The sequence below is a fragment of the Sceloporus undulatus genome, unplaced genomic scaffold (genome assembly GCF_019175285.1).
Source record: "Sceloporus undulatus isolate JIND9_A2432 ecotype Alabama unplaced genomic scaffold, SceUnd_v1.1 scaffold_23, whole genome shotgun sequence".
In the NCBI taxonomy this organism is placed as follows: domain Eukaryota; kingdom Metazoa; phylum Chordata; class Lepidosauria; order Squamata; family Phrynosomatidae; genus Sceloporus; species Sceloporus undulatus.
The window spans coordinates 495,570-519,692 of record NW_024802945.1 but is presented as its reverse complement, the minus strand read 5'-3'; the positions used below and the strand labels follow the sequence as shown (position 1 = coordinate 519,692).

General features: G+C 43.7%; 2 protein-coding genes across 2 annotated transcripts in view; both read right to left on the bottom strand.

Moving 5' to 3' along the window:
• Positions 1-13,510, bottom strand: part of LOC121917538 (homeobox protein otx5) — a 48,100-nt gene extending 34,590 nt beyond the window's left edge. Inside the window, exons 1-2 of the mRNA XM_042443584.1 lie at positions 13,193-13,510; positions 4,655-4,876 (exon numbers count right to left, since the gene is read on the bottom strand). The gene's annotated coding sequence lies outside the window, so the exon portion shown is untranslated. The remainder of the gene's footprint in view (positions 1-4,654; positions 4,877-13,192) is intronic.
• A 1,913-nt stretch (positions 13,511-15,423) lies between these two features.
• On the bottom strand, positions 15,424-19,476 carry LOC121917537 (histone H3.3A). The gene is made up of 4 exons (XM_042443581.1): positions 19,322-19,476; positions 17,018-17,173; positions 16,517-16,670; positions 15,424-16,189 (listed from the first exon to the last, which is right to left on the bottom strand). The coding sequence occupies exons 2-4, from the start codon at positions 17,143-17,145 to the stop codon at positions 16,061-16,063; spliced, it is 411 nt and encodes a 136-aa protein (XP_042299515.1). The 5' UTR covers positions 17,146-17,173; positions 19,322-19,476; the 3' UTR covers positions 15,424-16,060.
• Between the last annotated feature and the right edge of the window lie 4,647 nt (positions 19,477-24,123).

Genomic DNA, 24,123 nt, shown 5'->3' with positions numbered 1-24,123 from the left:
TCATCATCATCATCATCATCATCATCATCATCATCATCATCATCATCATCCTTGCCTTTCTCTCATTATAACTTTTGTACCCTACCTTATCATTTCAGACAGTATAGCACAGGTTGGGAACCAGCGTGCCGTAGTGGTTTGAGCGCTGGACCAGGACTCTGGAGACCAGGGTTCGAATCCCCGCTCACCCATAAAAACCCACTGGGTGACCCTGGGCAAGTCACACTCTCTCAGCCTCAGAAGATGGTCATGACAAACCCTTCTTTGAAGAAATTTGCTAAGAAACCCCTGCGACATAAATCAGAAATGACTTAAAGGCAACCAACACACACCGGAGATTATCCCTGGCCCGTTTTTCCCAGCCGCATGGAATAACTGGTGGCTATAGTCAGCAAGTTACTTGCTTTTAAAAATAAAGAAGGTAAGGAAGGCTAAACTGAGAAATAACTCCAGAGTAGATATGCCTGAGAGGGAGTGACTGCTCAAAGGACAGACAAGGATTAGGGAGGGATCTGAACCTGTGTCATACCAGTTCAGAGCTGATTCTCAGAACCGGTTCCTTGTTTTGACTCCCCACACACCCCTGTTCTCCGCTAGACTTAACCACTGATAACCTTCCCTAAATCTAGCCCTTGTGATTCTGGGTTTTTGAACTAGTCCCCTCTACTGATATTTCTAAGAACCGAAGATCCAAGCAAACAAGGCTACGGAGTTTGTGCGTCGCCTCGCTCGGCATCTTAAACCCCTAGACTTCTCTGGGAAGGAGCTCCCCCTGCTCCACGCATACACTTTTTTATATAACGCCCCGATTTAGGAACTTTCCCTTCTCTTGCCAGGGACTCAAATCCCTTCCTTTGTTCTCTGTCTGGCCTTCTTGTTCCCTCATGACGGGTCACATGCCCCATGGAGCGCCGGAGCTTTCCGAGGATTACCAAGTTGGCCTCTTCTGTTTCGTGGGGCCCTTCCTTGACAAAATGAACCTCGTGGCATGTGCCTTAAGCAACCAGGCATGGAAAGACCAACCTGGAGAACCTGCCTGGGCAGCTTCGGTGACATCTTTCCATCAAGGAACACAAAGTGCCGCATAGTCTTCTTGCACTGGATAGTCTTCTTCCGTTGCTTGTGAGACGATGGGCATCTTGAGGTACATGATATGCGCAAGCTACCTAAGTGTAACAATGGCCATAAACACCATGTAGGGACTGTAAGACTAAGGCCATGGCCACCATAGGAAAGTCAGGACCATCTGTGATTATTTTAAAGGAGTATCTAGATTTCTAGACAACATTCTAGCTCATTCATTCCCAAACGTTGGTCCTCCAGGGACTTCAACTTCCAGAAGCCCATGACAGCTTGGTCAATCAATCAATCAATCAATCAATCTTTATTTACGGTCAATAGACCTGTCGAGGCGTACAATAACTGAGATCACACAAACTGGAAGCTTGCATAATGCATAAGCCAATATAAAATGGAGAAATTGCATTGAAATACAGAAAGTGAAGCATAAAATTAAGCGGTCAGGTTAGATTACACCGTTGGAGATTGTTTCGGTTATGAAATGATAGATTCTAGGATATAGACCCTACTATAGGATTCCACGTATTTCAGCAAACTATACATCCTAGGATTCTTTAGGATGGAAGCTGGGCACTTAAAGCGATATTAAACTGCTATAATTGCGCAGTGTGAATAGACCCATGGTCACCTGGAGGCCTTCGTCTTTGCCTGAAACCAGTTTATGAATGTTCAAAGAACAGTTCAAGGGGTTGAGGCAAGAATTTGAATGCGCTCCAAGGCTTTTGCCTCCCCCACACTCTGCCCAGGAAAGTAATGCCAGCTGTATTTTTTACTGCTGGGTTGGGCTCCTACATTACGCCGGCGAGACACCAAAAGCCATGATTAATTTTATTGTCCTTTTAATTTCATATTCTCCCTCCCTTTTCCTTTCTGCTGCCCATGGCTGCCAAGCCCTCCAGGGTACGGCTAGGATGGAGGGCAAGGAAAGATGAAATACAAGGGGGAATTCTCTTTTGGAGAATGATCTCTTTTAATATTGCAATAGTTTAATTCCATCTTACTTTTGCAAGTTTTTAATTGTACTGTATTTTTAAACTGTAAGCTGCTTTGGGTCCCAATTCTGGGAGGAAAATGGGATACAATATCATCATCATCATCATCATCATCATCATCATCATCATCATCATCATCATCATCCATCTGATGAAAAATAGGCTTGCCAGTTCAGGATAGTCTCCAGCCCTGTGGCTTCTAGGCGAAAACCTGAGACCTAGGGATGGCCTCTGGTGAGGTCTTTAAGCATTATGTGCGGCTTAAGTACCAACCACAGCTTGTGTTCACCACTTATCATTTACACACAGTCACAATCTTAGCTAAAGAGTATATTTCTAGATCAAGGTGCAATGAGGGGATCCTTCCTTCACACCTATTTAGGGAGATGGAATAAGGACTTCTTAATCCATCCTACTTGTTTGTAGCCAGAAATAGTGAATTAAATATTTCTCCATCAAGGAGGAGAATAGGTTAGGGATGGTGTTCTGGAGAAGGTTTTGTGATGGCAACTTTGACCAGTGGCCACTGGTTGGAAGTGAGTAACCAGTACTCATTTCAGAGATAAGAAACTAGTCTTGGCCAATTGGCAGCCAAGCCACTGGGCAGCACTGATTCATTTCCACCGTGTCGATTTCATTGTGAAGCTCTTTTGACACACAATGGGTTGTGTTTGCTTATCAGGGGCTGCCAAATCACCCAGAACTTGCCTTGATAGTGATTCCGTCCCTAATTAGATGGTCAAAGAAACAATTGTCCTGCAGAGCCTTTTCCAGTAAGTCTGCAGAAATGTTGTGGATTGAGAAACCGCACAAGTTGAAACTGTGAAGGTGAAAAAGGGGGAACAATGTGGATGCTGAGTCACATCTTTCATATGTATTTATTTATTAGATCATTATCTCCTCCTTCTCCTCCTTCTATTTATCCCCTGACCTTCTCCCAAAAGGGATGCATCTGCACTGCAGAAATAATCCAGGTTGACGTCACTTTAACTGCCATGGCTCACTGCTATGGAGTTCTGGTAACTGTGGTTTTGTGAGACATTTAGCCTTCTCTGTCAGAGAACATTGGTGCCACAACAGCAAACAAAAATTCCTAGGATTCCACAGTGTTGAGCCATGTTAAAGTTAAAGTGGTGTCAAACTGGATTATTTCTACTGTGCAGATGCAACCTATGAGACTCAAAGAGACTCATAACTGCTTAAATAAACATAGTGGTTTAAATGTTGGACTTTGACTCTGGAGGCCAGGGTTCGATTCCTGTGGCAAGTCACACTTTCTCCTCTTGACAACATCTTTTCAGAAGATGAGACAAACTATGTCCACTTCATTCAGAGGCCTCCAAACACTGATTGAATAGCATCTACATACTTTGTTCTGCCATTTTACAATCCAGTACGCTGTTGCTGTGTGCCTTGAAGTTGTTTCCAACTTATGGAGACTCCAAAGTGAACCTATTTCCGTGCAAGATCTCTTCAGGGGAGGTTTACCATTGCCTTCCCCAGAGGCTGAGAGAGTGTGATTTGCCCAAGGTCACCCAGTGGGTTTCATGGCTGAGTGGGGATTCGAACCTTGGTCTCCAGAATTGTGGTCCAACATCCAAATCCCTAAGCCACACTTGCAACAACTGCTTGTTTTTAATATTAGTAGTAAGGGGAGTTTATTCCCAACTATACTTTGTACTGCATTCACAACTCCTCCGCACTCATAAGCCACACAACGCCATTAAAAACTCTTTGTTCTGCTTTTCATCTAAATTGCCTTGAATTACTGGTATATTGTGTCTCCTGTAACCCAAGAGAGAGTCAGTATGCTGCAGTGGCATTCCAGGTTCAGATTTAGGCATTCTGAGTTCAAATTGTGGAGGAGGGAACAGGGACCGGCAGGCCTGCCCAAAGATGACGCAGGGACACAGATGAGGAATCATGTACTGTATTTTGGAAGACTGTAGCTTAGGTCTACTTATTGTTCCAGAATAGAACAAAGCAGTCTTTTTCAAATTTTTATGCATCATGGATAATTTTTCAGGAGATCGGAGACTCTTCCGGAAAATGCAACTCTCCTTTGATTTTAAATTGGCAGGACACACCATTCAACCCAAAACAACAGCAATGAATGAATGAATGAGAGATTTCAGAATCATGTGCCGTTACTTAGCACATGATATGGCACATGCCGTGTGTAGATATACAGGTTGAGTCTCCCTTATCCTAAATGCTTTGGACCAGAGATGTTTTGGATTTTGGATATATATTTTGGATTTCGGAATATTTGTGTTTGCATATACGTCTATAATGAGATGTCTTGGAGACGGGACCCAAGTCTATACACAAAATCCATTTATGTTTCCTATTCACCTTATACACATAGCCTGAAGGTGATTTTATACCATTTTAGTAATTTTGTGCATGAAGCAGAGTTTGTATACACTGAATGATTTGAAAGCAAAAGTGTCACTAACTCAGCCACTCATGGAAAAAAGTTTTGGGGTGTTTCGGATTTCATAGTGCCATATAACAGAGACTCAACCTGCATCTCTCAATAAAAACAAACCTTATGAAATTTAGCAAATGAAGTGACCTACCGTGCTCTTGATGCGCAACTCTATGCCCTGAGTGTCCCCCATCACAGCTGCTCCAAAGGGGGACCAGCTCCCAGTCTTTCCAATCCAGCCAGACCTTTTGTCTCTCTTTGAATTTCCCCCGTGCTTTTATGAGAAGGGTTCTTTCTGCCGGCATTGCCCGGATCTGTTCATACACGTGTGGGATCCGGCAGTGCAGAGGGCAACAGGGTTACCTGTGTTTCTCTGCAAAGAGAGAGGAAAAGAAAACAAGGAGGGGGAGAGTTACAGCTTGTTTGAGTCATGTTGCGGCTCGAAGATTCAGGAGGGGGACATTGCTGGCATTTTGTGCGGAGCATAGTACCGTTGGCCCCTGTATCCATAGATTCATTACACACAGCATCCACGGCTTGAAAATATTCCCACAAAATATAAATTCCAAAAAGCAAACCTTGATTTTGCACTTTTATATTGGGACACCGTTTTACTGTGCCGTTGTATTTAATGGGACTTGAGTATCCACTGGTTTTGTTATCCACAGGGGATCCTGGAACCAAACCGCAGTGGATACCAAGGGCCCACTGGGCATCAAAAAACCAGCCTGGTGTAGTGGCTTGATCTTTAGAATAGGACTCCAGGAGACCAAGGTTCAAATCCTCCCTTGGGCAAGCAAACCCTTCACATTTATTCCATCTCAGCCTTAGAGGAAGGCAATAGACTGGCATACCTCCTCTGAAGAAATCTTGCTTTTCAGAGCAAGTGTGGTATAGTAATTTAAGTGCTGGATTATGACTCTCTCAGCCGCAGAGGATGGCAATGGCAAACCCCCTCTGAAGAAATTTGCTGAAACTTATGGCTGTAGGGTCGCGATAAGTCTGACATGACGTGAAAGCACACAACAACAACAACAACAACAACAACAACAACAAACCAGGAAGGACAAGATTTCACCCCATCTTCTCCTCTCCTACCTGCAGAGTTCACTGAATGCAAACTACTTTGACCCTTGGGACTCAGTTTGCAGCAACTGAAGGAAGCTGAGGACAAAGAGGGGAAAGTAGAAGGAAGCAGGACATTTTTAAAACAGCTGATAAGGTGGGATGACACAGTATTAATCTGGACTATCCTTGCAAATTCAATACCATTGAGGAATGTGTTTGCAAAACCCAGCCACTCCACTGATAAGGAATCCTATACTTTGCCTATTTCTGCCACACATACCCCATACGGCCCATTTGAAGGCAGGAAATTTGGAAACAAACGAGACAAGGGAGGTGGAAGACAGGGGGAGGAAATTATTCACTCGGTTGGGAACTAACAAGTGAGTGACATTAATCCAGAGGAGGACAGCTGGCTGTGTCTGACATCCTGGACCAGTGTGTGACAAAGCTGCCTGGCGTCTTGCATGGCACTTTGGCTTGCAGGATCATGGCACCCTACAGGGCTGTGGGTTCCCCCCCTCTGATTATATATATATATATATGTAAAGGTCACCTCTAATGGGTGATTGGGGGACAAGTCTGGAAGAGGAATGGCACACATGTGCATGTGTGCATACACAGGCAGGCAGGCTTTTTACCTGTGAGACAGAAGATCAGTCTACTGAAAACCACAGTAACAATCCAGGAGCAACCTCTGTTTGACTACAATTGGGAGAATTTCCTTCGATCCAAGACTCCCAGTGGCGCACAACCCAGAACACAAGGGCACAACTCCAGAATGTGAAAGATGGCCTTTGATAAGTGTTTCCTGGGCCCTTTCACACTCCACAATTATAGCACTATGATTCCACTTTAACTGTTATGGCAATGTCCTATGGAATCTGGGATTTGTGGTTCAGGGAGCAGTATTTAGAGGGATCACACAATGGCAAAACACCCCCACCCCCCAAGAAGTGGAATAAGTTTCAAGTGACCCTTTATTGGGCATTGATGGTGCAAGAGCACAGGGATGGCTATTAATGACTTTGTAGGTTTGCATGCATCATGTGAATAGCAAATTTAAATGCAGGAACATTCATATACTATCATACACAATCACCCCATCTGAGTTCTACCACCAACCCCAATACACAGACATTGGGTTGAAAATTGCCACTCAAAGTGAAGTCGAAGGCTTTCACAGCCGGCATCCATAGTTTTTTGTGGGTTTTTAGGGCTATGTGGCCATGTTCTAGAAGAATTTATTCCTGACATTTCACTAGCATCAGTGGCTGGCATCGAGATTATATTAGAACATGGCCACATAGTCCAAAAAACCCACAAAAAACTATGCCACTCAAAGTGGGTTTTTAAAGTACACCATTTTGTGGTTCAGTGCTGTTTTGCATTAGTAATTTTGCTTGAATCTTTTAAACACAATGGATCATTTTAAGATGTGCTTAATCTTTCAACCGTGGCATTTTAACAGTCCAGTTAATAGCTGTGGGTGGCATGCATCTGTCCATTTAAAAGAGTGCTTATGGCCTGCTAGAAGGATATCTACTAACCGCAATTAATTTGCAAAGGGAGAGGGAAGCCACCTCTCTGCTAGGAGCACAGATCATGTATAGATTGGCAAACTACTCTTAGGTACAAGTTTATATACCCCCAGGAGAATCATGTGGCACTCAAGATTGCAATGGGCTGCAGCTCTTAGCATTCCTTCCCATTGGTTATGCTGACTGGAACTGCTGGTAATGGCAGTTGAACAACATCGGGAGAGTTGCACCATTCCCCCCCCCCCCCCGGCACAGAAGATAAGGAAGAGCCTGAACTGGTTGCCAAAGAGACTGGCATCCATTTCTGACCAAGCTCATAACGCACACCAGTTTGCTGCAGATATTTTCTTATTCTGAAAAATGAACAAACTCCAGACTTTTCACTCTTGGAGATGGATCTTCTCCTTCTGCCCCAGTTGCTCAGCAGAGATGGACCTACGGCAAGGTGGAGAGTGGGCCATTCTCCTCCCTACACTAACGTATTTTGGTGTGCCCAAGGCAACGTCACTTTTGACTGCCATTTTGAGTGGGAGTTTATGGGCTTTCAAGGTAGGGGGGCAGGAAGCAAACCATTGCATTTTTAGACGCACTTTGCCCAGTTTGAAGGGAGGGAAGTCAGCCTGGAAAAATTAAATGAGAGAGTTTGGGGAAGCTGCAGGGACTTCCATAAGGGTTCCAAGGGTCGCATGTAGCCAATGGGCCGCAATGGGCCCGTCTCTGCCCTAGAGCATTTTGGTGGTGCTCTAGTCTTCCTGTTAAAAGGAGCAAAAATGTAAACTACAATTGCATATCTGACAATTTAATGTTCTCCAAAAACCAGAAGTTCCACCTAAGGGAACAGTTGGTCCTTTGGCTAAGAAGGTCCTTCTTAGAAGTCCAAGTTTGCATCAGATGCCGCAGCACAACACAGGGCTGCGGAGGCACAAGGCTGGCAGAAGGGGACATCAAACACAGCAGAGAGGACAAAAGCATCCTTGTGCACAAATCCACCCAGGAATTCCAAGCTCTTGTTAATACCTTTGGAAATGTGTGTGGCGGAGCTGGACCTGGAGGCTGCCCCTGGTCCCAGGAGAAGAGAAGGGGGGACAGAAAAGGAGGGGGAAATGGGGCAGTGGAATATGCACACGCATCACAGTACATCTAGAATGTCGTTTCTTTGCCCAAGGCAGGTCTCACCACTTTGAACAGTCATCTCAGCAGCAGATGGTTTGGGTTCTTTTTGCACTTATAAGTTAATATTAATTTCATGCATTAAAAATGCCCAAATTTCTGCCAGCAAAGTGAGGGGGGGAGGTCCAAAACTTCCCCTAATCGACATATCCCTGGTCTGTCTGTCCATCTGTCCATCCCCAGATCACAGAAGCTCTTGCAGTTAATATAATCTTCCTTCCACTATTGACTTCTCAATGGCCCTCACATGCAGAGAGTCCCCCACTCTTAAAGAACTATTCACCTACAACAGGTAGAATTCAAAGGCATAAATCAGTGTGCAGAGGGATCTTGTAGCACCTTTGAAACAATGAAAGAAAGAAGTTGGTAGCAGCTGGAACATGGCCTGAAAAACCCACAAAAACTATGGATGATGGCTATGAAAGCCTTCAGCTTCTCTGCATTGTTTTGAATTTGGCAGAGATCATGATCATGCAGAACTATCTCCTACAGGCCACTCAATACAGGTTTGTTACACCCCAACCTCCTTTTTATTGGACGTAACCATTGCTGCAGTGAAAGGAGAGATTTCACCCTCCGCTCCTGCTCTCAAAATGTATACTTACAACTGGAGTGAAATGGGGATTGTAATCCACTTTAGTGATTGGGAGCATGGAATTGGTATTGGCGGTGAGAGGCCTTTGCAAATTCATTAACAAAAAGTGGAAGCATGGATGGAAATCAAGGCGAAGTGCCTGGAATATGTGGTTAATTTTTAGCGATGATGTATTTTAAGGATGCTGAAAGTACATTTTATTTTATTTACCGTCTATTATCCCCTCTGTTGTAAACCGCTCGGATTCCCAGTGATTGGGCGGTATATAAATAAATCCTATTACAGTATTATTATTATTATTATTATTATTATTATTATTATTATTATTATTGCAGTTCTTTGTGTACATGTGCCTTCAAGTCACTTATCAATTTATGGCAATCCCATTAATTTCCAAGGGTTTTCTTAGGCAAGGAATATTCAGAGGTGCTTTGGCCAGTTCTTTCTCTCAAACATGGATATATAGCACCACTCCAACATTTCATGACTCCTCTCCAAATTAATGGAGTGCTAACTGTTTTTGCTTTTTACAGCCTTTTGAAGTAAGCTGAGGGCAAAGGAAGAAAGCAAGAAAGAAACTTTATCAATAGTCGCCGCGTCACAGGATTCTTTACGGAAGAATCTTATCTTCCTGTCACTGTATGCACATATGTTGGAATTTTTCTGGGCTTGTGTAAGCTGTACCTGTTACTGTTGAATGTAGAATCACAGAATCCTAGAATTGGAAGAGACCCCAAGAAGGGCCATCCAGTCCAACCCTATTCTGCCATGCAGGAACTCTCCATCAAAGCATCCCCAAGAGATGGCCATCCAGCCTCTGTTTAAAGACTCCATCACACTTTGAGGGAATGCATTCCACTGTCAAACAGCTCTTACTGTCAGGAGGTTCCTCTTAATGTTTAGATGGAATCTCTTTCCCTGGAGCTTGCATCCATTGCTCTGGGTCCTATTCTCTGGAGCAGCTTGCTCCGTCCACATTATGGCATCCCTTCAAACTTGTTCATTTTCTAACCATAAAGGCTGATCTGGAACCATAATAAGGTTCTGCATAATGCTTGTAACTCTGTGTTCGCCCTAAAAATCAGAGGGGACAGGATTTTAGGTTTATCTGCCCCCATGTCTCCGCCTCCCCAAAATGCTCCTCATCCTTGGCTTGGGAGGCCAGGGAGCAGCTGGGCGGAGAGTGTGGAAATCTTGATGATTAGTTTGTTTTTTAGACGCAGGGATTTGTGGCTGATTAACCTTAATCCCTTCAGTGTGATGGAACCCCATATGCGACTGGGCTCCAGTGAAAGGCGGGGGGACGATGGAAGGGGAGAAAGCATAGACAAGGACATAAATAATTTAGGGTGAAAAGCATACTCACAGATGCACACAGGGCCAGGATCCAACTATATACATTCATGTTAGTCCAAGGCCTATCTCCAGATTATTTTAGGGATCCTGTGTTCTGTGCTTTTTAGAGGGGACACACTCAGCAGACGTCTGGCATGGCAAAGATCCCATAGAGAGGCAGTAAATCCTTTTCTCAAGGCCAACCAAGGCCAACTCCGCCATCGGAGAAAAACCTGAGTTTGGGGTGGGGTGCGGAAAGCCGTAACCTCCATATTTCACAGCTGAAAAGCAGAGCATGTGGGACCAAGCAACATCAGAGAGTGGTCAAGACAGCGAAAGAGATTAATGAGGAAGAACCCACAAGCTAGGAGGGACTGCTGCAGTTTGCTTTTGCCGAAGCATACCGGGAAGGGCAACATCCTGCCCTCTTCTTTCCTCTCCTCCCTGCAATGTTGAATGCAAAGTGTGAAGTCAAAGGATTTCACAGCCGGAATCCATAGTTTTTGGTAGGGTTTTTAGGCTATGTGGCTGTGTTCTGGAAGAGTTTATTCCTGACATATCGCCAGCATCTGTGGCTGGCATCTTCCCTGAAACCCAGTGGGTTTTATGGCTGAGTTGGGAATCGAACCCCAGATCTCCAGAGTCATAGTCCAACTCTCAAGCTACGACACTACGCTAGGTGTAGGGGACATATTTTTGTTACCAGTCCATAGTTGTGCTTCCCACCATTAGCACACAGACATTTAACACAAGGCTTTCTCTCTTTACATTATCTTCCATGCCAGAAAGTCTCATCTGTTAAAATTACACACCTCCCAACTGTCCCAATTTGGCAGAGACAGTCCCAATTCATCCTCTGCCATCCCACTTTTCCAGCTACTTTAAAAATGTCCCACTTTCCCCCTCTTCCTCCTACTTTCCCACTTCATCCTAGATTACATGGGCCCTTGGTATCCACTAGGGTTTGGTTCCAGGACCCTCTGCAGACAACAAAATCCATGGATGCTCAAGTCCCATTAAATACCATGGCATATTAAAATGGTATGAAATTTCTGTTATGTTAAAGATACAGGAGTGAGAGCAGATAGAAAGGCGATACCAATACACAAAAGCTATGCTAGAATCAAAGAAGGGAATGGGGAAAATGGCAATGTGCTTTCTCTCTCTGCCTCCCTCTCTGACACAATCTGGTCACATTTTTATTTTCTGAATGACTTGCTGCGTTCCTAGCAGCCAAACCTGGCATGGCCTCTCTCCCATCCATTATATAAATGAAAGCAAGCTGGCAGAAGAGGTAGATTTGAGGAAAACCAGCTCTCTGCTTGAATGCCGGTTGGTGTCAAGGGCATGTTTGCCCCTTGGACTGGGCAGGAGATAGGGTGGCATGACTCCTGTCCAAAAATAGAGATGATAGCCACAAAGCTTTTTGTCCTGATTGAGAAAAGGGGCAGATTCTGTTCCCGAAAGGGGATTAATGCTTGCCAGCCTGGCATCTGTGGTGGTCTGAGTGTAACTACATTCTGTATCAAAAGAAGGGAGGGGGGGAAATGTGGCAGCGCCTTTAAGGCTACCTGCTTTTTATTTTAGCATGCGCTAAAACGTGTTGTGTCTAATATAACACTCTCACTTGTGTGGACAAAAGCTCTGCATCATCTTTGTCTCTATTATCCTCACTATTTGGATTGGTTAGCAACCAACTTTGGCAAAGAGGTGGTTTAGTCTCCACTTCCCAGCTCCACTTTTGTCCTCTGGCTGTCAGTGAAAGGTTTCCCAGCTTTTGAACTGAACCCTATACAGTAGTTTGTCTTCAATGGTAGCATGATGTACACCATGTTTTGTTGTGCCATCAAGGTGGTTTCAGGTTATGTTGGCCTCCATGGCATCCTGTCATGTCTTGCAAACTCAGGGATGTGGCTTCTTTGAGTCCATCTGAATTTGTAGCTATGAAACGTTATCTCTGTTACAAAAAGCATCACTATTAACTTCCCCCACATTTCATCGCAAGATTCTTCTCACATTCCAGCATTGGACAGGACGACTTCAACATCAGTTCATCCCTTTTTTCCCTCCTCCTCTGCCTTCCTCGTCTTTTTGTAACATCTTGCCTGATGAAGAGCTCCGGAAACCTCAAAAGCTTGCCTATTTGCTTGACCTTCAGTTGGCCTCTTAAAAGGTATTACACTAATATGGTTTTTGGCATCCACTTTCTGAAGCTTCTGCCCTGGAGATAACATTGCTTGTTTATGCTTAAACAAAACAAGATTGGCATTTCTAATGCCAAACATTTTTAAAATGTTGTGTTGAATGAGACATTGCTGCCCTCTGTTGATCAGATGTTACTTCTACAGGGAATCTAGTCCTGTTCTTGGAAGACACCGATGAATAGGATTTAAATCTACTCTGTGACCTACCTCTCTATAACTTTGGACTTTGCTTCCCATATGACTTCCATTATTGATGTTTTTACCCAATGTTTCCATTAAAAACAACCCAACTCTGTTGTTCTTACACAAAGCAGCGGGGAGAGGAAGCTTGCAAACATTGCTTCAGTCATGCCTGAGTTGAACCGTTGGTGCTTCTTCTGCAAAAATGGAATTGCCAGTTTCCCTCGTTCGTTGTGCCTGCGCTTCTCCATCTCCAGCATCTTGATACCAGGATTATCTTGACTTGATTGCATCTGACAAGTTTGCATTAAATTTAGCGGTGCTGTGACATATAGGCCCAGACCAGCCCACTTTTAGCTACCTTAATAAGGATTAGAGGCCAGGCATTTCAGGGTGGTTAATTTGGACAGGCAGATGGGCATCTGAGGACATCGAGGCTTTCTCTTCGGAAAAGACAGGACCATGAGTCTTCCTTGGAGATGGACGGATGGCAGGGCTGGCCTGTGGTCAAAACTGGGTTGATCAGAAGAGGGCTGTGGCAAAACCTCAGACGGAGGAGATGCTGTGTCTACCATTGGGAAGAATGGATGGACTCTTACATTGGGAAGATGTTTGGCAGAGGGCAGAATAGTTGGATGGCATAGCTCCTTGGACCAAAAATCTTCGCCGTCACTTATTTAGCACAGGTATTCTTAGGCTTAACGCTGAAATCATGAAACAGGAGGGTTAGGAACATCATTTGTTTTGTAAAAAGAAAACTGAATTCTCAAAGTGCTAACCAAAAGCCCACCAACTTCTCAAGGGTGAATCAATGGAAGTCATAACTTGGCAGTCTCTCTCGGCAGGAGTGAAAATGCTGCCTTTAACCTAAGGATCTGAGCTGATTTCATGGATTGTACCTTTGAGATTGCTGTCTTTGTTTGTTTGGTGACAACTCACAAGGCTTTCTCCACCATCAGTTGTAAAACAACCACACGGTGGCACTCTCTACCTACTAAATCCAGAAAGCAATTGCCACAGCAGAGTATCTTTCAGGAGTCTGTCATCTTACTCTAAAACTTCTGCGAGTGCAGATGATTGCTTCTTAAAATCCTTCAAATTAGTTTTTGAAAGGCTTGTAATCGTTAGCATTCCCTGATTATTTGACAACAAAACCCTAATAGTTAAATCCACCGTTCCTCAAAGGTTGCAGGAAAGGTTGCTTCACCAAGTATAGAGAACATCAAGAGCCAAATGTTCAGCTTTGGAAATCATACTCCGGATTTGTTGATCGATCAACTAGACATTGCAACTATAGCGGTATATTAGGTGCTAATTTACTTTCAAATCAGGAGATGGACATGCATTAATGATAAGGGTACCACATTTATAAAGGCATCTGAGCAAACAAACAAAAGTGGCATTATTTTAAACTACTGATCTTCATGCTGAGAATAGCTTTACCTCTTAAAATTTCTGTTTTGCTGGCTGTTAAAAGTGTAAGAATAGGTCCAAGAAGAGATGACAACCTAATTTAAAGTTGTTATACATACATAGCCAGTTGTACAAAGCAGATGCCATATTAGAGAGAACAAGAAACTCAGCTTTCAGCCAAGCATGTCCGGTTGAAATTTTACTTCTGTTGTGAACCTACTCAAATCACTCTAGTCAAGCCACTCTTCTCAGCCTTGCCTTCACAACACAATAAATTGAAGACCAGATTTATAGGACTGTTCCACCAGGATAAGATAGTCAAACATATAGCTGTGTTAGTCTGTAGAATCAGTATGTAGTACCTTTGAGACTAACCCAAAGAAAGAAGTTAGCAACGTGAGCTTTCCTAGACTTAAGTCTGCATCTGAGGAAGTAGACTTAAGACTGCCAACTTCTTTCTTTCGGTTAGTCTCAAAGGTGCTACAAGATCTCACAAGGTAAGATATATAAAGCATCTTGTACATTCAAAAACCGCTAATGCTGAAACCATCACCTTAACACATTTTTGCCATTTTAGCAGTCGTCTTGCTCTGGAACTGGGTATAGCTCCAGGCCTCTCTGAGGGTTGTTTTGGTACCAGACATGGACACATGTCACTGCTGTAGCATACATTTTATTAGAGGTAAATGATGCTACAGATGAAATACAGCAGGGAAGCATCCCAGCTCTTTTGCTAATGGTGTCCAGCATCCCTCTCACAGCCAATGATAGAACTGGTCCCTCAAACAAATTCTATCCAGACTATCCTTTGATGGCATTCAAGTCCAATCCCTATCACTGGACCTATGAAGAGTTGGGGTGGATATGAAGGCTGGGATCGGAGTTGGGGAGAGCATCTTTCTGTTGCTAGTCTACTTGCACAGTTCTCATTGCTAGTCTGGGGGAGATGAGTCATGCTTGTGCATTTTTGTTTGCTTCTGCACTATATAAACCTCTGTACTATATAAGCCTCACCTTTGGGGGAAATGCACTCCAGCCTAAGAGCTTCCTAGATTTTGAGAAATGGGGACTGAACTTGATTTCCAAGTCTAAAAGGGATAGTCTAAAATTTATTTGGGACCTAATTCTGCAACTGGCCATGAGGGTGCTGAAACCCATCAGTGAAAGGGCTGGAAGGTGGGTTTCTCTGCTCTTTCCTAATTGTGACATTGTTTACCTCCAACAAAACTTATGTTGTAGAGCAACATCTGTCAGCGTTCATTACTGAAAGAAGTCCTGGGAAGGCCTGAAACGACACCCGGTTCTAGAACAAGAGAGCAGCTTTGATAGACAGAGTCTGAAACAACTTGCTTCCAGTGAAAGAAGATAGCAAACTCCTTCCGCAAGCCACCCTTCGCAAAAATTACGGAAACTAAGATGTCGTCATTCAACATTTATTATTTTTCTCTTACTGCTTCAAGGTGAGTCCCTATTGATACAAAGGTCAGAATCACAGACACGAGACAAATGGAAAACAGGAAAATAAATGATCTAGAAAGCACTTCTAGCCTAAATACAAAGCAAAATAAAAAGACTCGACTAACAGAAGGAAAACAAAGTGTAGTGTTCTTTGCAGGTATTTTACAAACTGAAGACCGAAAGCTCTTTTATCGTCGAAATGCCTGTATCTACGCAGGTTGTGTGTACAAAAACCAGATATTTCAAAAATGTCCCCCTGTCGGGTGTGTTTTTGTTTGCTTTTTTGCAATTCTGGAAGGAAAAAAAAGGTTTTACAAAAAAACAACATCCAGAAGTCTTGCAGATTTCAAAGGATTTTTGTTTTGTTTTTTGTTTGTTTGTACATGATGAAAACAGGAATCAAGCCTCCTGATTCCGGAGAGGTACTACAATAGATAGATAATCTAACATTTCCTCACACATCCTAGCCACTACAAACAGGATTTAGGAGAGAGAAACAAAATAAAAAATAAAATCTGGAGTGTATCCTAAGTACACAAGCAAGGTGGGGTTGCCCAGGGAGGGTTGGTAAGTGTGAAAGAGACGGGGAGGAGAACTTAAGCCCGTTCGCCACGGATGCGGCGGGCCAGCTGTATGTCTTTTGGCATGATGGTGACCCGCTTGGCATGAATGGCACACAGGTTGGTGTCTTCAAACAGACCCACAAGATACGCCTCGCTGGCTTCCTGTCAAAGCAAAGAAACAAGAGACACACAGTCAAAACAAAGCTAGTTTGGAGGAGACAACTTTGCAATGCACAGACACAGGGGAGATTTAGGTATCACATCTTTGCAGTGCCAACTGTTCCCACGAGGAGGAGCTGATGCTGTGCACTGACCAGTTCTTATCTTGAAGAGCAGCAATTACCTTAAAGCTTTATCAAAAGAGGTAGCATCATTATGGTGGGGTGGTTTGAACATTGGACTACAACTCTGGAGGCCAGGGTTCAAATCCCTACTCAGCCATGGAAATAGAAGAACGACAAGAGAAGGAACAGGGAAAGAGACACAAACCTGCAGGGCTCCAATGGCAGCACTCTGGAACCGCAGGTCTGTCTTAAAGTCCTGAGCAATTTCACGGACCAAGCGCTGGAATGGCAACTTGCGGATCAGCAACTCTGTGGATTTCTGGTACCGCCGGATCTCTCGCAGTGCCACAGTGCCAGGCCTGAATGGAACGACACACACACACACAAATAGATTTAAAGCTTCTTCAGACTGAAACACCGTTAATTTAAAATTGCTGAGTTTGACCACATTGCCAAATCAATGTGGATTTTAAAAAAAATAAGCCAGTTGAAGATTTTTTGGAAAGACAGGAAATTGTTTATGGACTTTCACAGCAATAAAACATCTCAGAATATAATAATATGTGATTATGATAGGCTTGTCTTAACAAAACTAGATGAAACTAAAGTGCAACCTCTCTTTCTCATATCGCCAGCACCATGACAGAACCTTGCCATCTCATAAGGCCAGCCAGAAAACTCAAGCAACCATGTGAGGCCCATGTACCTGTAGCGATGAGGTTTCTTCACTCCCCCAGTGGATGGTGCGCTTTTTCGAGCTGCTTTAGTGGCCAGCTGCTTTCGAGGTGCTTTCCCTCCAGTGGACTTACGGGCAGTTTGCTTGGTACGTGCCATCCTGGGAGTTTCTTAAAAGTTAGGAAACCTGTTGAGGGAGAAAAACTGCATTCATAGGAAAAGCTAAATGCTGTCGACAGCTCTGCATCCTATTTTGCACTGCAGGTATAATCCACTTTGACACCACTATGGCTCCATGCTATGGAACTATGCCAACTGTAGCTTCATGAGACATTTAGCCTTCTCTGTCAAAGAGGTCTGGTGCCACAACAAACTACACAGCCCAAGAATCCACAGCACTGAGCCATGGCAGTTAAACTGGTATCAAACTGGATTACTTCTGCAGTGTGGATGCAGTCTCAAATTCTAAGGCAAGGTGGACAAAGTCCAGCTTGGGTGCGATGTGTGATTCCTTACTAGGGTTTCCTGTGAAGTCGCACCCGCTTCCAATATTCTGTGATCTCTACCTGCAATTTTTAATTTTTCTAAACTTACAAAGGACCCCTTTTAAAGTAGTTTCTGGTTTTGGAAAAAAGACCCACCTAAGGGAACAAGAAGCTCCTAGCAGGCCAACAACTTGGCAACATTGGTCCAAGACACACTGCAGAAATAATCCAGTTTGAGACCGCCTTAACTGCCCTGGCTCAGTGCTAGGGAATCCTGGGAACTGTAGTTTTGTGAGATACTTAGCTTTCTCTTTCAGAGAGCTTTGGTGCCACAATAAACTACAGTTCCCAGAATGCCCTAGCATTGAGCTAGAGCAGTTAAAGCAGTCTCAAACCGGATTATTTCTGCAGGGTGTTTTGGACCATTGTCTCCATGTCCCCTATACAATGTGACCATGCTCAAGTGCCATTAAATACAATGGCATTTTGGGAATATATTTAAAGCTGTGGATAGTTGAATCTGTGGACAAAACCCCATAGATATGGAGGGCTGGTTGTTATTTCAGAACAGAGTGACCAGCGGTCCTAAGCGCCAAGGAGGCCAAAGGCAGCACAAAATATAGGACATTTCAGGAAAAAATGTAGGACGTGATCGAAGCAAAGCTAGAAACATTCATGTAAAGGTAGTTTCAAGCTTCTTAGCTTCTCAAGATGGAGGACATTTGGAGATTCATGGGCAGAAGGCTGAAATGTGGGACAGGTCCTGGAAAAAGGAGGACATGTCTGGTCTCTCTCACACACATACACAAATAAATAAAATAACACTTTAGGATTCCAGATAAGGGACACTCAACTTGTTATCTTCCTTTTTAATAAATGGAAGTAATATGCACCCATTTATGCCTAAAATGACAGGCTCATAAACAGTGTGTGTGTGTTGTGTTGTGTGTCTTGTGTACCACTTTTGTCATTTTTGGCTCTAAATTTCAGGAAGCAAACAGACGAAGATAATAATAAGAAGAAAAAGCTCCATTTATGAAGTGACGTAAATTATTATTATTATTATTTCCTCAGCCCTCAAATCTCCACAGAAGCAGAAAAGGGCAGTTGCCATGGCAACAGGACAGTCCTCCCCCCTTCCTCTCTTTTTTCCTTCCACAACTATTTATAGCATCCAATGAAGGTTAGGCTGAGGCAATATGGGCGCGAAAAAAATGAGCAAAAGACTGTCCCCAAAGTTTTTATTTTTATTTGACAGAACGAAATAACGACCACTGAGGAGACCTGGCTGAGGTATAAACACCTGGGGATATACTTTGCGTGAAAACTACAAGTCCCAGGAGCCTTTGCAGAAGAGGCGCTCTCTTGATTGGGTCCCGAGCGTCACGCGGCACAAAGAAAAACAACCAGCAACAAACGCGCATGCGCACCCTCTAGTTCCCCCTCCAAGACGGTAGCCCCTCCCTCCTCCCGACTGGCCTTCGCGCGGTCGGCCAATTATTGGTTTATTACCCAGCAGAGCGAAATAGGGAGGGGCTGCAAAAAAACCAACAAACCCCGCTCGGGTGATTGACACCACTTTCCAACCAATCCCCGTCCGAATTGCCTCAGCAGCTCCGACCTATCAAGGAGCCTGCCGTAATCCTCCGCTCGCGAGCCAATCAGCGTCGGGATGCACACGGAAGGCGGGACTGGGAGTTAGTGGGGGGGGCGACGCATCTCCTCAGACGACCTCAGTTTCTTGTCAACCCCCCTTTTTTCTCTCTTTTACCTCATCCTTTCCGCAAAATGGAAATAAAGAAAGGGAATAAGGGCGGGAAAGGGTTCGGCGCCTCGTTGGCTTCATTTACCTGAGGGTTCTGCCTCGCAGTTTCAAGCGGCCGTTGGTCGTCCCGCGACGGCGCTCGCTCGGGCTGCTGCCTGTTTCACTCGCTTTCCGCTTTTCCCGCCAGCCCCAACAGAAAATGGCGGGTTCCAGGGCCAGGCTATTTAACCATCATGCAACGGGGCTGAAGTGGGGAAGGAAGGTGGGGGGAAAGAAACGGCGGGTCGGCTGAGGTGACCGGCGCCATTTTGTCAGCGCCTCCTCAGCTCTGGTCCCTCGCGTTTCTCATCCCTCAAGGCCTTTTCCAGCCCCAGAAGTACAAAAATTAATTATATTATTATATAAAAAGCACACAGAAGCATAAAATGCTGGTTGTTTACCTTCCCTCATCGACCTGAAGCGCCTTTTTAGCGCCACTGTTATAGTCCCTCATGGCCTTTTTTCAAGCCAAAGAGTGAAAAGTAAAAATAAAAGGCCACAGAAACATAAAATGTTTGTTGTTTACCATTCTTGAGTGCTTTTTCAGCTTCACTTTTCTGGCCCCTGAGGGCCTTTTTCAGCTCAAAAAGTGAAAAAATAAAATAATTTTAAAAAGCCACAGAAACATAAAATATTGGTGGTTTACTGTCCTCTAGTAGATGTCAAGCGCCTTTTCAGATCCATTTTCCCGGTTCCTGAGGCCCTTTTTCAAGCCAAAGAGTGAAAAAAATATGATGATGATGATAATAATAATAATAATTTAAAAATTAAAAAGCCCACAGAAGCAAAATATTGGTTGTTTATTGTCCCTTATCGTTCTCAAGCGCATTTTCAACCCCGCTTTTCTGGACCCTGAGGGCGTTTTTTCAAAAAACTGAGGAAAATATTATTTTATCAAGTATTTGTATACTAATAAATAATAAAAAATTATTTATATCCCGACAAGATGCAGTCTGGGAATGTTTTGGAGTTTTTTCACTAAAGGATGGGGTACAAATACTCTTAAATAAATGACCCCTAAAACACTTCATAAAGTGTGCAAAGAGTTGGACAAAGTGTACAATGTTTTCAGGTTGTTTTGTTGTCCACCTGGAACACGTTTTTTTGGGTAATTTGCCTTTTAAATGGCCCGTGACGATCAGCTACGTCATTAGATATAAAAATGGCCATTTTTCTAAATCCAAAAGTGAATTTATGGCTATGGTTTTTTGTGGTTTTTCGGCTTATGTGCCCATGTTCCAGAAGAGTTTATTCCTGACGTTTCGCCAGCATCTGTGGCTGCCATCTTCAGGGAATGCTGAATTTATGGCTGTTTCAGGCTTTGGTTTTCTCCCCATTTGGCCCCAAAATTGCCCTGGATTTGCCACGCTGCCCATTCCTGGCATATTACAACCTCTCTTCTGTGCGTTATATGACACATGCCACATTTCTGTGTGTCACGTTGTGCCGCGAAGCATCAAAACGGGTTCTTACACATTGCTCCATTCTCCTTGATGTGACATGTCACATCCATGTGCAAATTAAAATCAGCCTCTCTCGTGTCAAGTGCTGAGTAACCTTGCATCTTTCACATTTCGTAACCAACGAAATGCATCACAAACACACCTGTCATATCACATAGAGCTGGAACCCTGACGTCCAAAAACCTTTTAACCAATTTGTACCAAATCAGGCATACTAATCGCATCAACACTTTTGAGCATTGGTTATCCAAATATATACGAGTATAAGAAGTATTTGTTCCCTGTTCACAGCCTTCAGGGTTTTTATTCCAGATCTCACAGCTCACATAAAACTCTAGCAGAAGCCAGTTTCATGGTTGTTGCCACCATTTCCACATTATCCAAATTTTAACCATGTAGAAGAATCAGCACAAAAATCATACGCTTTAAGGGTTTAAAGAGTGAGCTTCAAATCAGATATTTACAGCTGAATTCTAGGCACATTTCCTTAGAAATACATGAATTGGAGACGATTTCCTCATAGGCATACTTGGGATTCAGCCTCAGCATGTACTGTACTTTTTAATACCACTTTTATGGCACTCATAGGAAACTGATTTTTTCTTCTCTATCTTGGGATTTGCAGTTTATGGAGGGATACCTCAAGCTATAAATCACACTATTCCATACAATGCAGCTATTGCAATCCAAGTGGCGTCATAGTGCTATAATTATTATTAGTAGTTCTCTGTTTCTGCATAGCCAGAGAATGTGGCTGTCTTCTTTGTGACCTGATAATAGCACTGCCTCCTGTCAGGCCAAGTGACTTCAGACTTGTTTTCTCCAAAGCGGTTTTTCCAGTGACCGCATCTTGCATGTAAATATAGAATCATAGAGTTGGAAGAGACCGCTAGGGCCATCCAGTCCAACCCCTGCCATGCAGGAAATCCAAATCAAAGCATCCCCGACAGATGGCCATCCAGCCTCTGTTGAAGACCTCCAAGGAAGGAGACTCCACTACACTCCGAGGAAGGAGTGTGTTCCACATTCAAACAGCCCTGACTGTCAGGAAGTTCCTCCTAATGTTCAGGTGGAATCTCTTTTCCTGCAGCTTGCATCCATTGCTCCGGGTCCTGTTCTCTGGAGCAGCAGAAAACAAGCTTGCTCCCTCCTCAATATGGCATCCCTTCAAATATTTAAATAGGGCTATCATATCACCTCTTAACCTTATTTTCTCCAGGCTAAACATCCCCAGCTCCCTAAGTCGTTCCTCATAGGACATGGTTTCCAGACCCTTCACCAGGACAGGGAAGACTTCACAGTGGTGCTCCACGTTCTCCCTGGTCTGTGGAAAATGATGGAGAATATACAATCTGGCTGGAGGGAAATGTGTCTTGGAGCCTAGAACCATCATCCAATTGCAGTGCAATTTGCACTGTGGTTTCAGTTCCTGCTCTGTTACAAGAGACTGGCACCATATTCAGTTTGGCATTGTTGGGCAGGTTGGCAAATCTCCACTGAAGAGAGAGATCCAGCACAGTCCTCTGACATTTCAAATCATATTCACTGGGACTGAAATCCTGCTTCCTGCAAACTTCTTCAGGACCTGGAGCAAGGCGGTGCTGGGGCCTATGCACACCATTATGCGCCTCCCGTCCGGGGCCCAAGAACATTCTTAAGAGCTGCAGATCCGCCAGTTTGCTTCTTCTGAATCTTCCTCCTAATACCAGATTTTATTCTCTGAATGTACTACGTACTTTGCAAATTGCACCTTGTGTTTCTGCTTATGTAACATATAGTGGGCCTCTGGTATCTGCTGGGGTTTGGTTCCCCGTAGATGCCAAAATCCATGGATGCTCAAATCACATTAAATGCAATGGCAAAGTAAAATGAAGTCTCTTATATAAAATGGCAAAATCATTGCTTATTTGAATTTATATTATTAAAAAAGATGTTCCAGCTGTGGATATGGTTGAATCTGTGGATAAAGGATACATGGATATGGAGGGCCAAATGTATTATGATACACAAGGCTGGTCTATGGACACTTTTTAGTATAGAAAGTATAGTACTTACCCCTTCTGTTTCATCTTGCTAACTCATCTCATTACGAACAGCAGTTATGCTATAAGAAACCATTGGGTGCATATAGCCTGCACTAAAGTACTGTTTGCAAACTACGATAGTTTTTGGCACTGTCTCATCCTACACCACTCTTTGCATGAAAACAGTTTCAAACATAAAACCGTTCCACTGAAAATGCACATTCTTCCCATTTATCCCGGCCTCCATCCCCCTCTACAACTGTAGTTTTAATTTTGTATTCCTGTTTCCCTTTTAATTCATCTACTGCTGTGCATACTCATAGCATAAAGAAATGTGTATATTGGAACTCAGAGAACCCAACAGCCTCAGCTCCATTGCCAGCCTCCCATCATGTAAGATGGGAAGACAGAGACTAGTTGTGGCTTTGACAGAGCCATTAAGTGGCGCTTTGCAAGAACCACAATCCATAAGTAACTGCATCCTGTTGTCATGGCAACTATAGCCAGTTTTTCACATAAGCCTCCCAGTAGGGTACCAAAGAGCGCTTGCTCAGTGTTGGAAACTGGGAGATTTATCCCTTAAGTGTTCTATAATAGGTACAAATTGTTGGCCACAACTCATGCCAAGCTGATTTGTTTCCTTTTAAGATAAGGTATTTTGATGAAGCATGTTCCAACAGGCAGCACATATGCTTTATGCAAGATGCAGACAACATAGCCGCATCTGTACTCCCTTTAGAAAGCTCCTTCCACTATCTAGAGCCGCATATGGGTCCTGAGACAGTAAAAGGTTGGGGTTTTTTGCTCCAAAATGATCTCTAGGTAGAGAGCATTTCTCCATGATTCAAGCTCCTTTGACCATCTAGGGGTCAAAACAAAAGAAAACACAGCCTCAAAATGCCCTTTAGGGGGTCAGGAAGACCCCAAAACACCCCCCCCCATGTCCCATAGGACACAAAATTCATTTTTTTGCAAGGACAGGTGCCACATTCCAAGGTTTCCTGGAGAGCAAATGTGCCCACATAGTTTCCCCATGTGATGAGCAACTCTGCCATATCTCCCTCACATTGTTTTAGGCTTAAGGAAGCTTTAAACAACTCACAAGCGAATGGAAGTCATTTCAGTGGTTTGAATGCTACAGCAGTTAACACTTCAGGAGGCAAAAATGTGATGAAATTAACCCCCACATTTCCCAGAGGACACAATCTTTTAAAAACAATTGGGGTGCCAGGAAAGCTCCCTAGACCTCTTCATGCCTATCCCCTGCTGTAGTCTTCTTACTTATAAAGTAGAGCAATTGGAATTAGAAGTTGTTTTTTTCTTGGTCTTGAAAAGCAAGGGGTGGGAAGAGGAAATAAAAG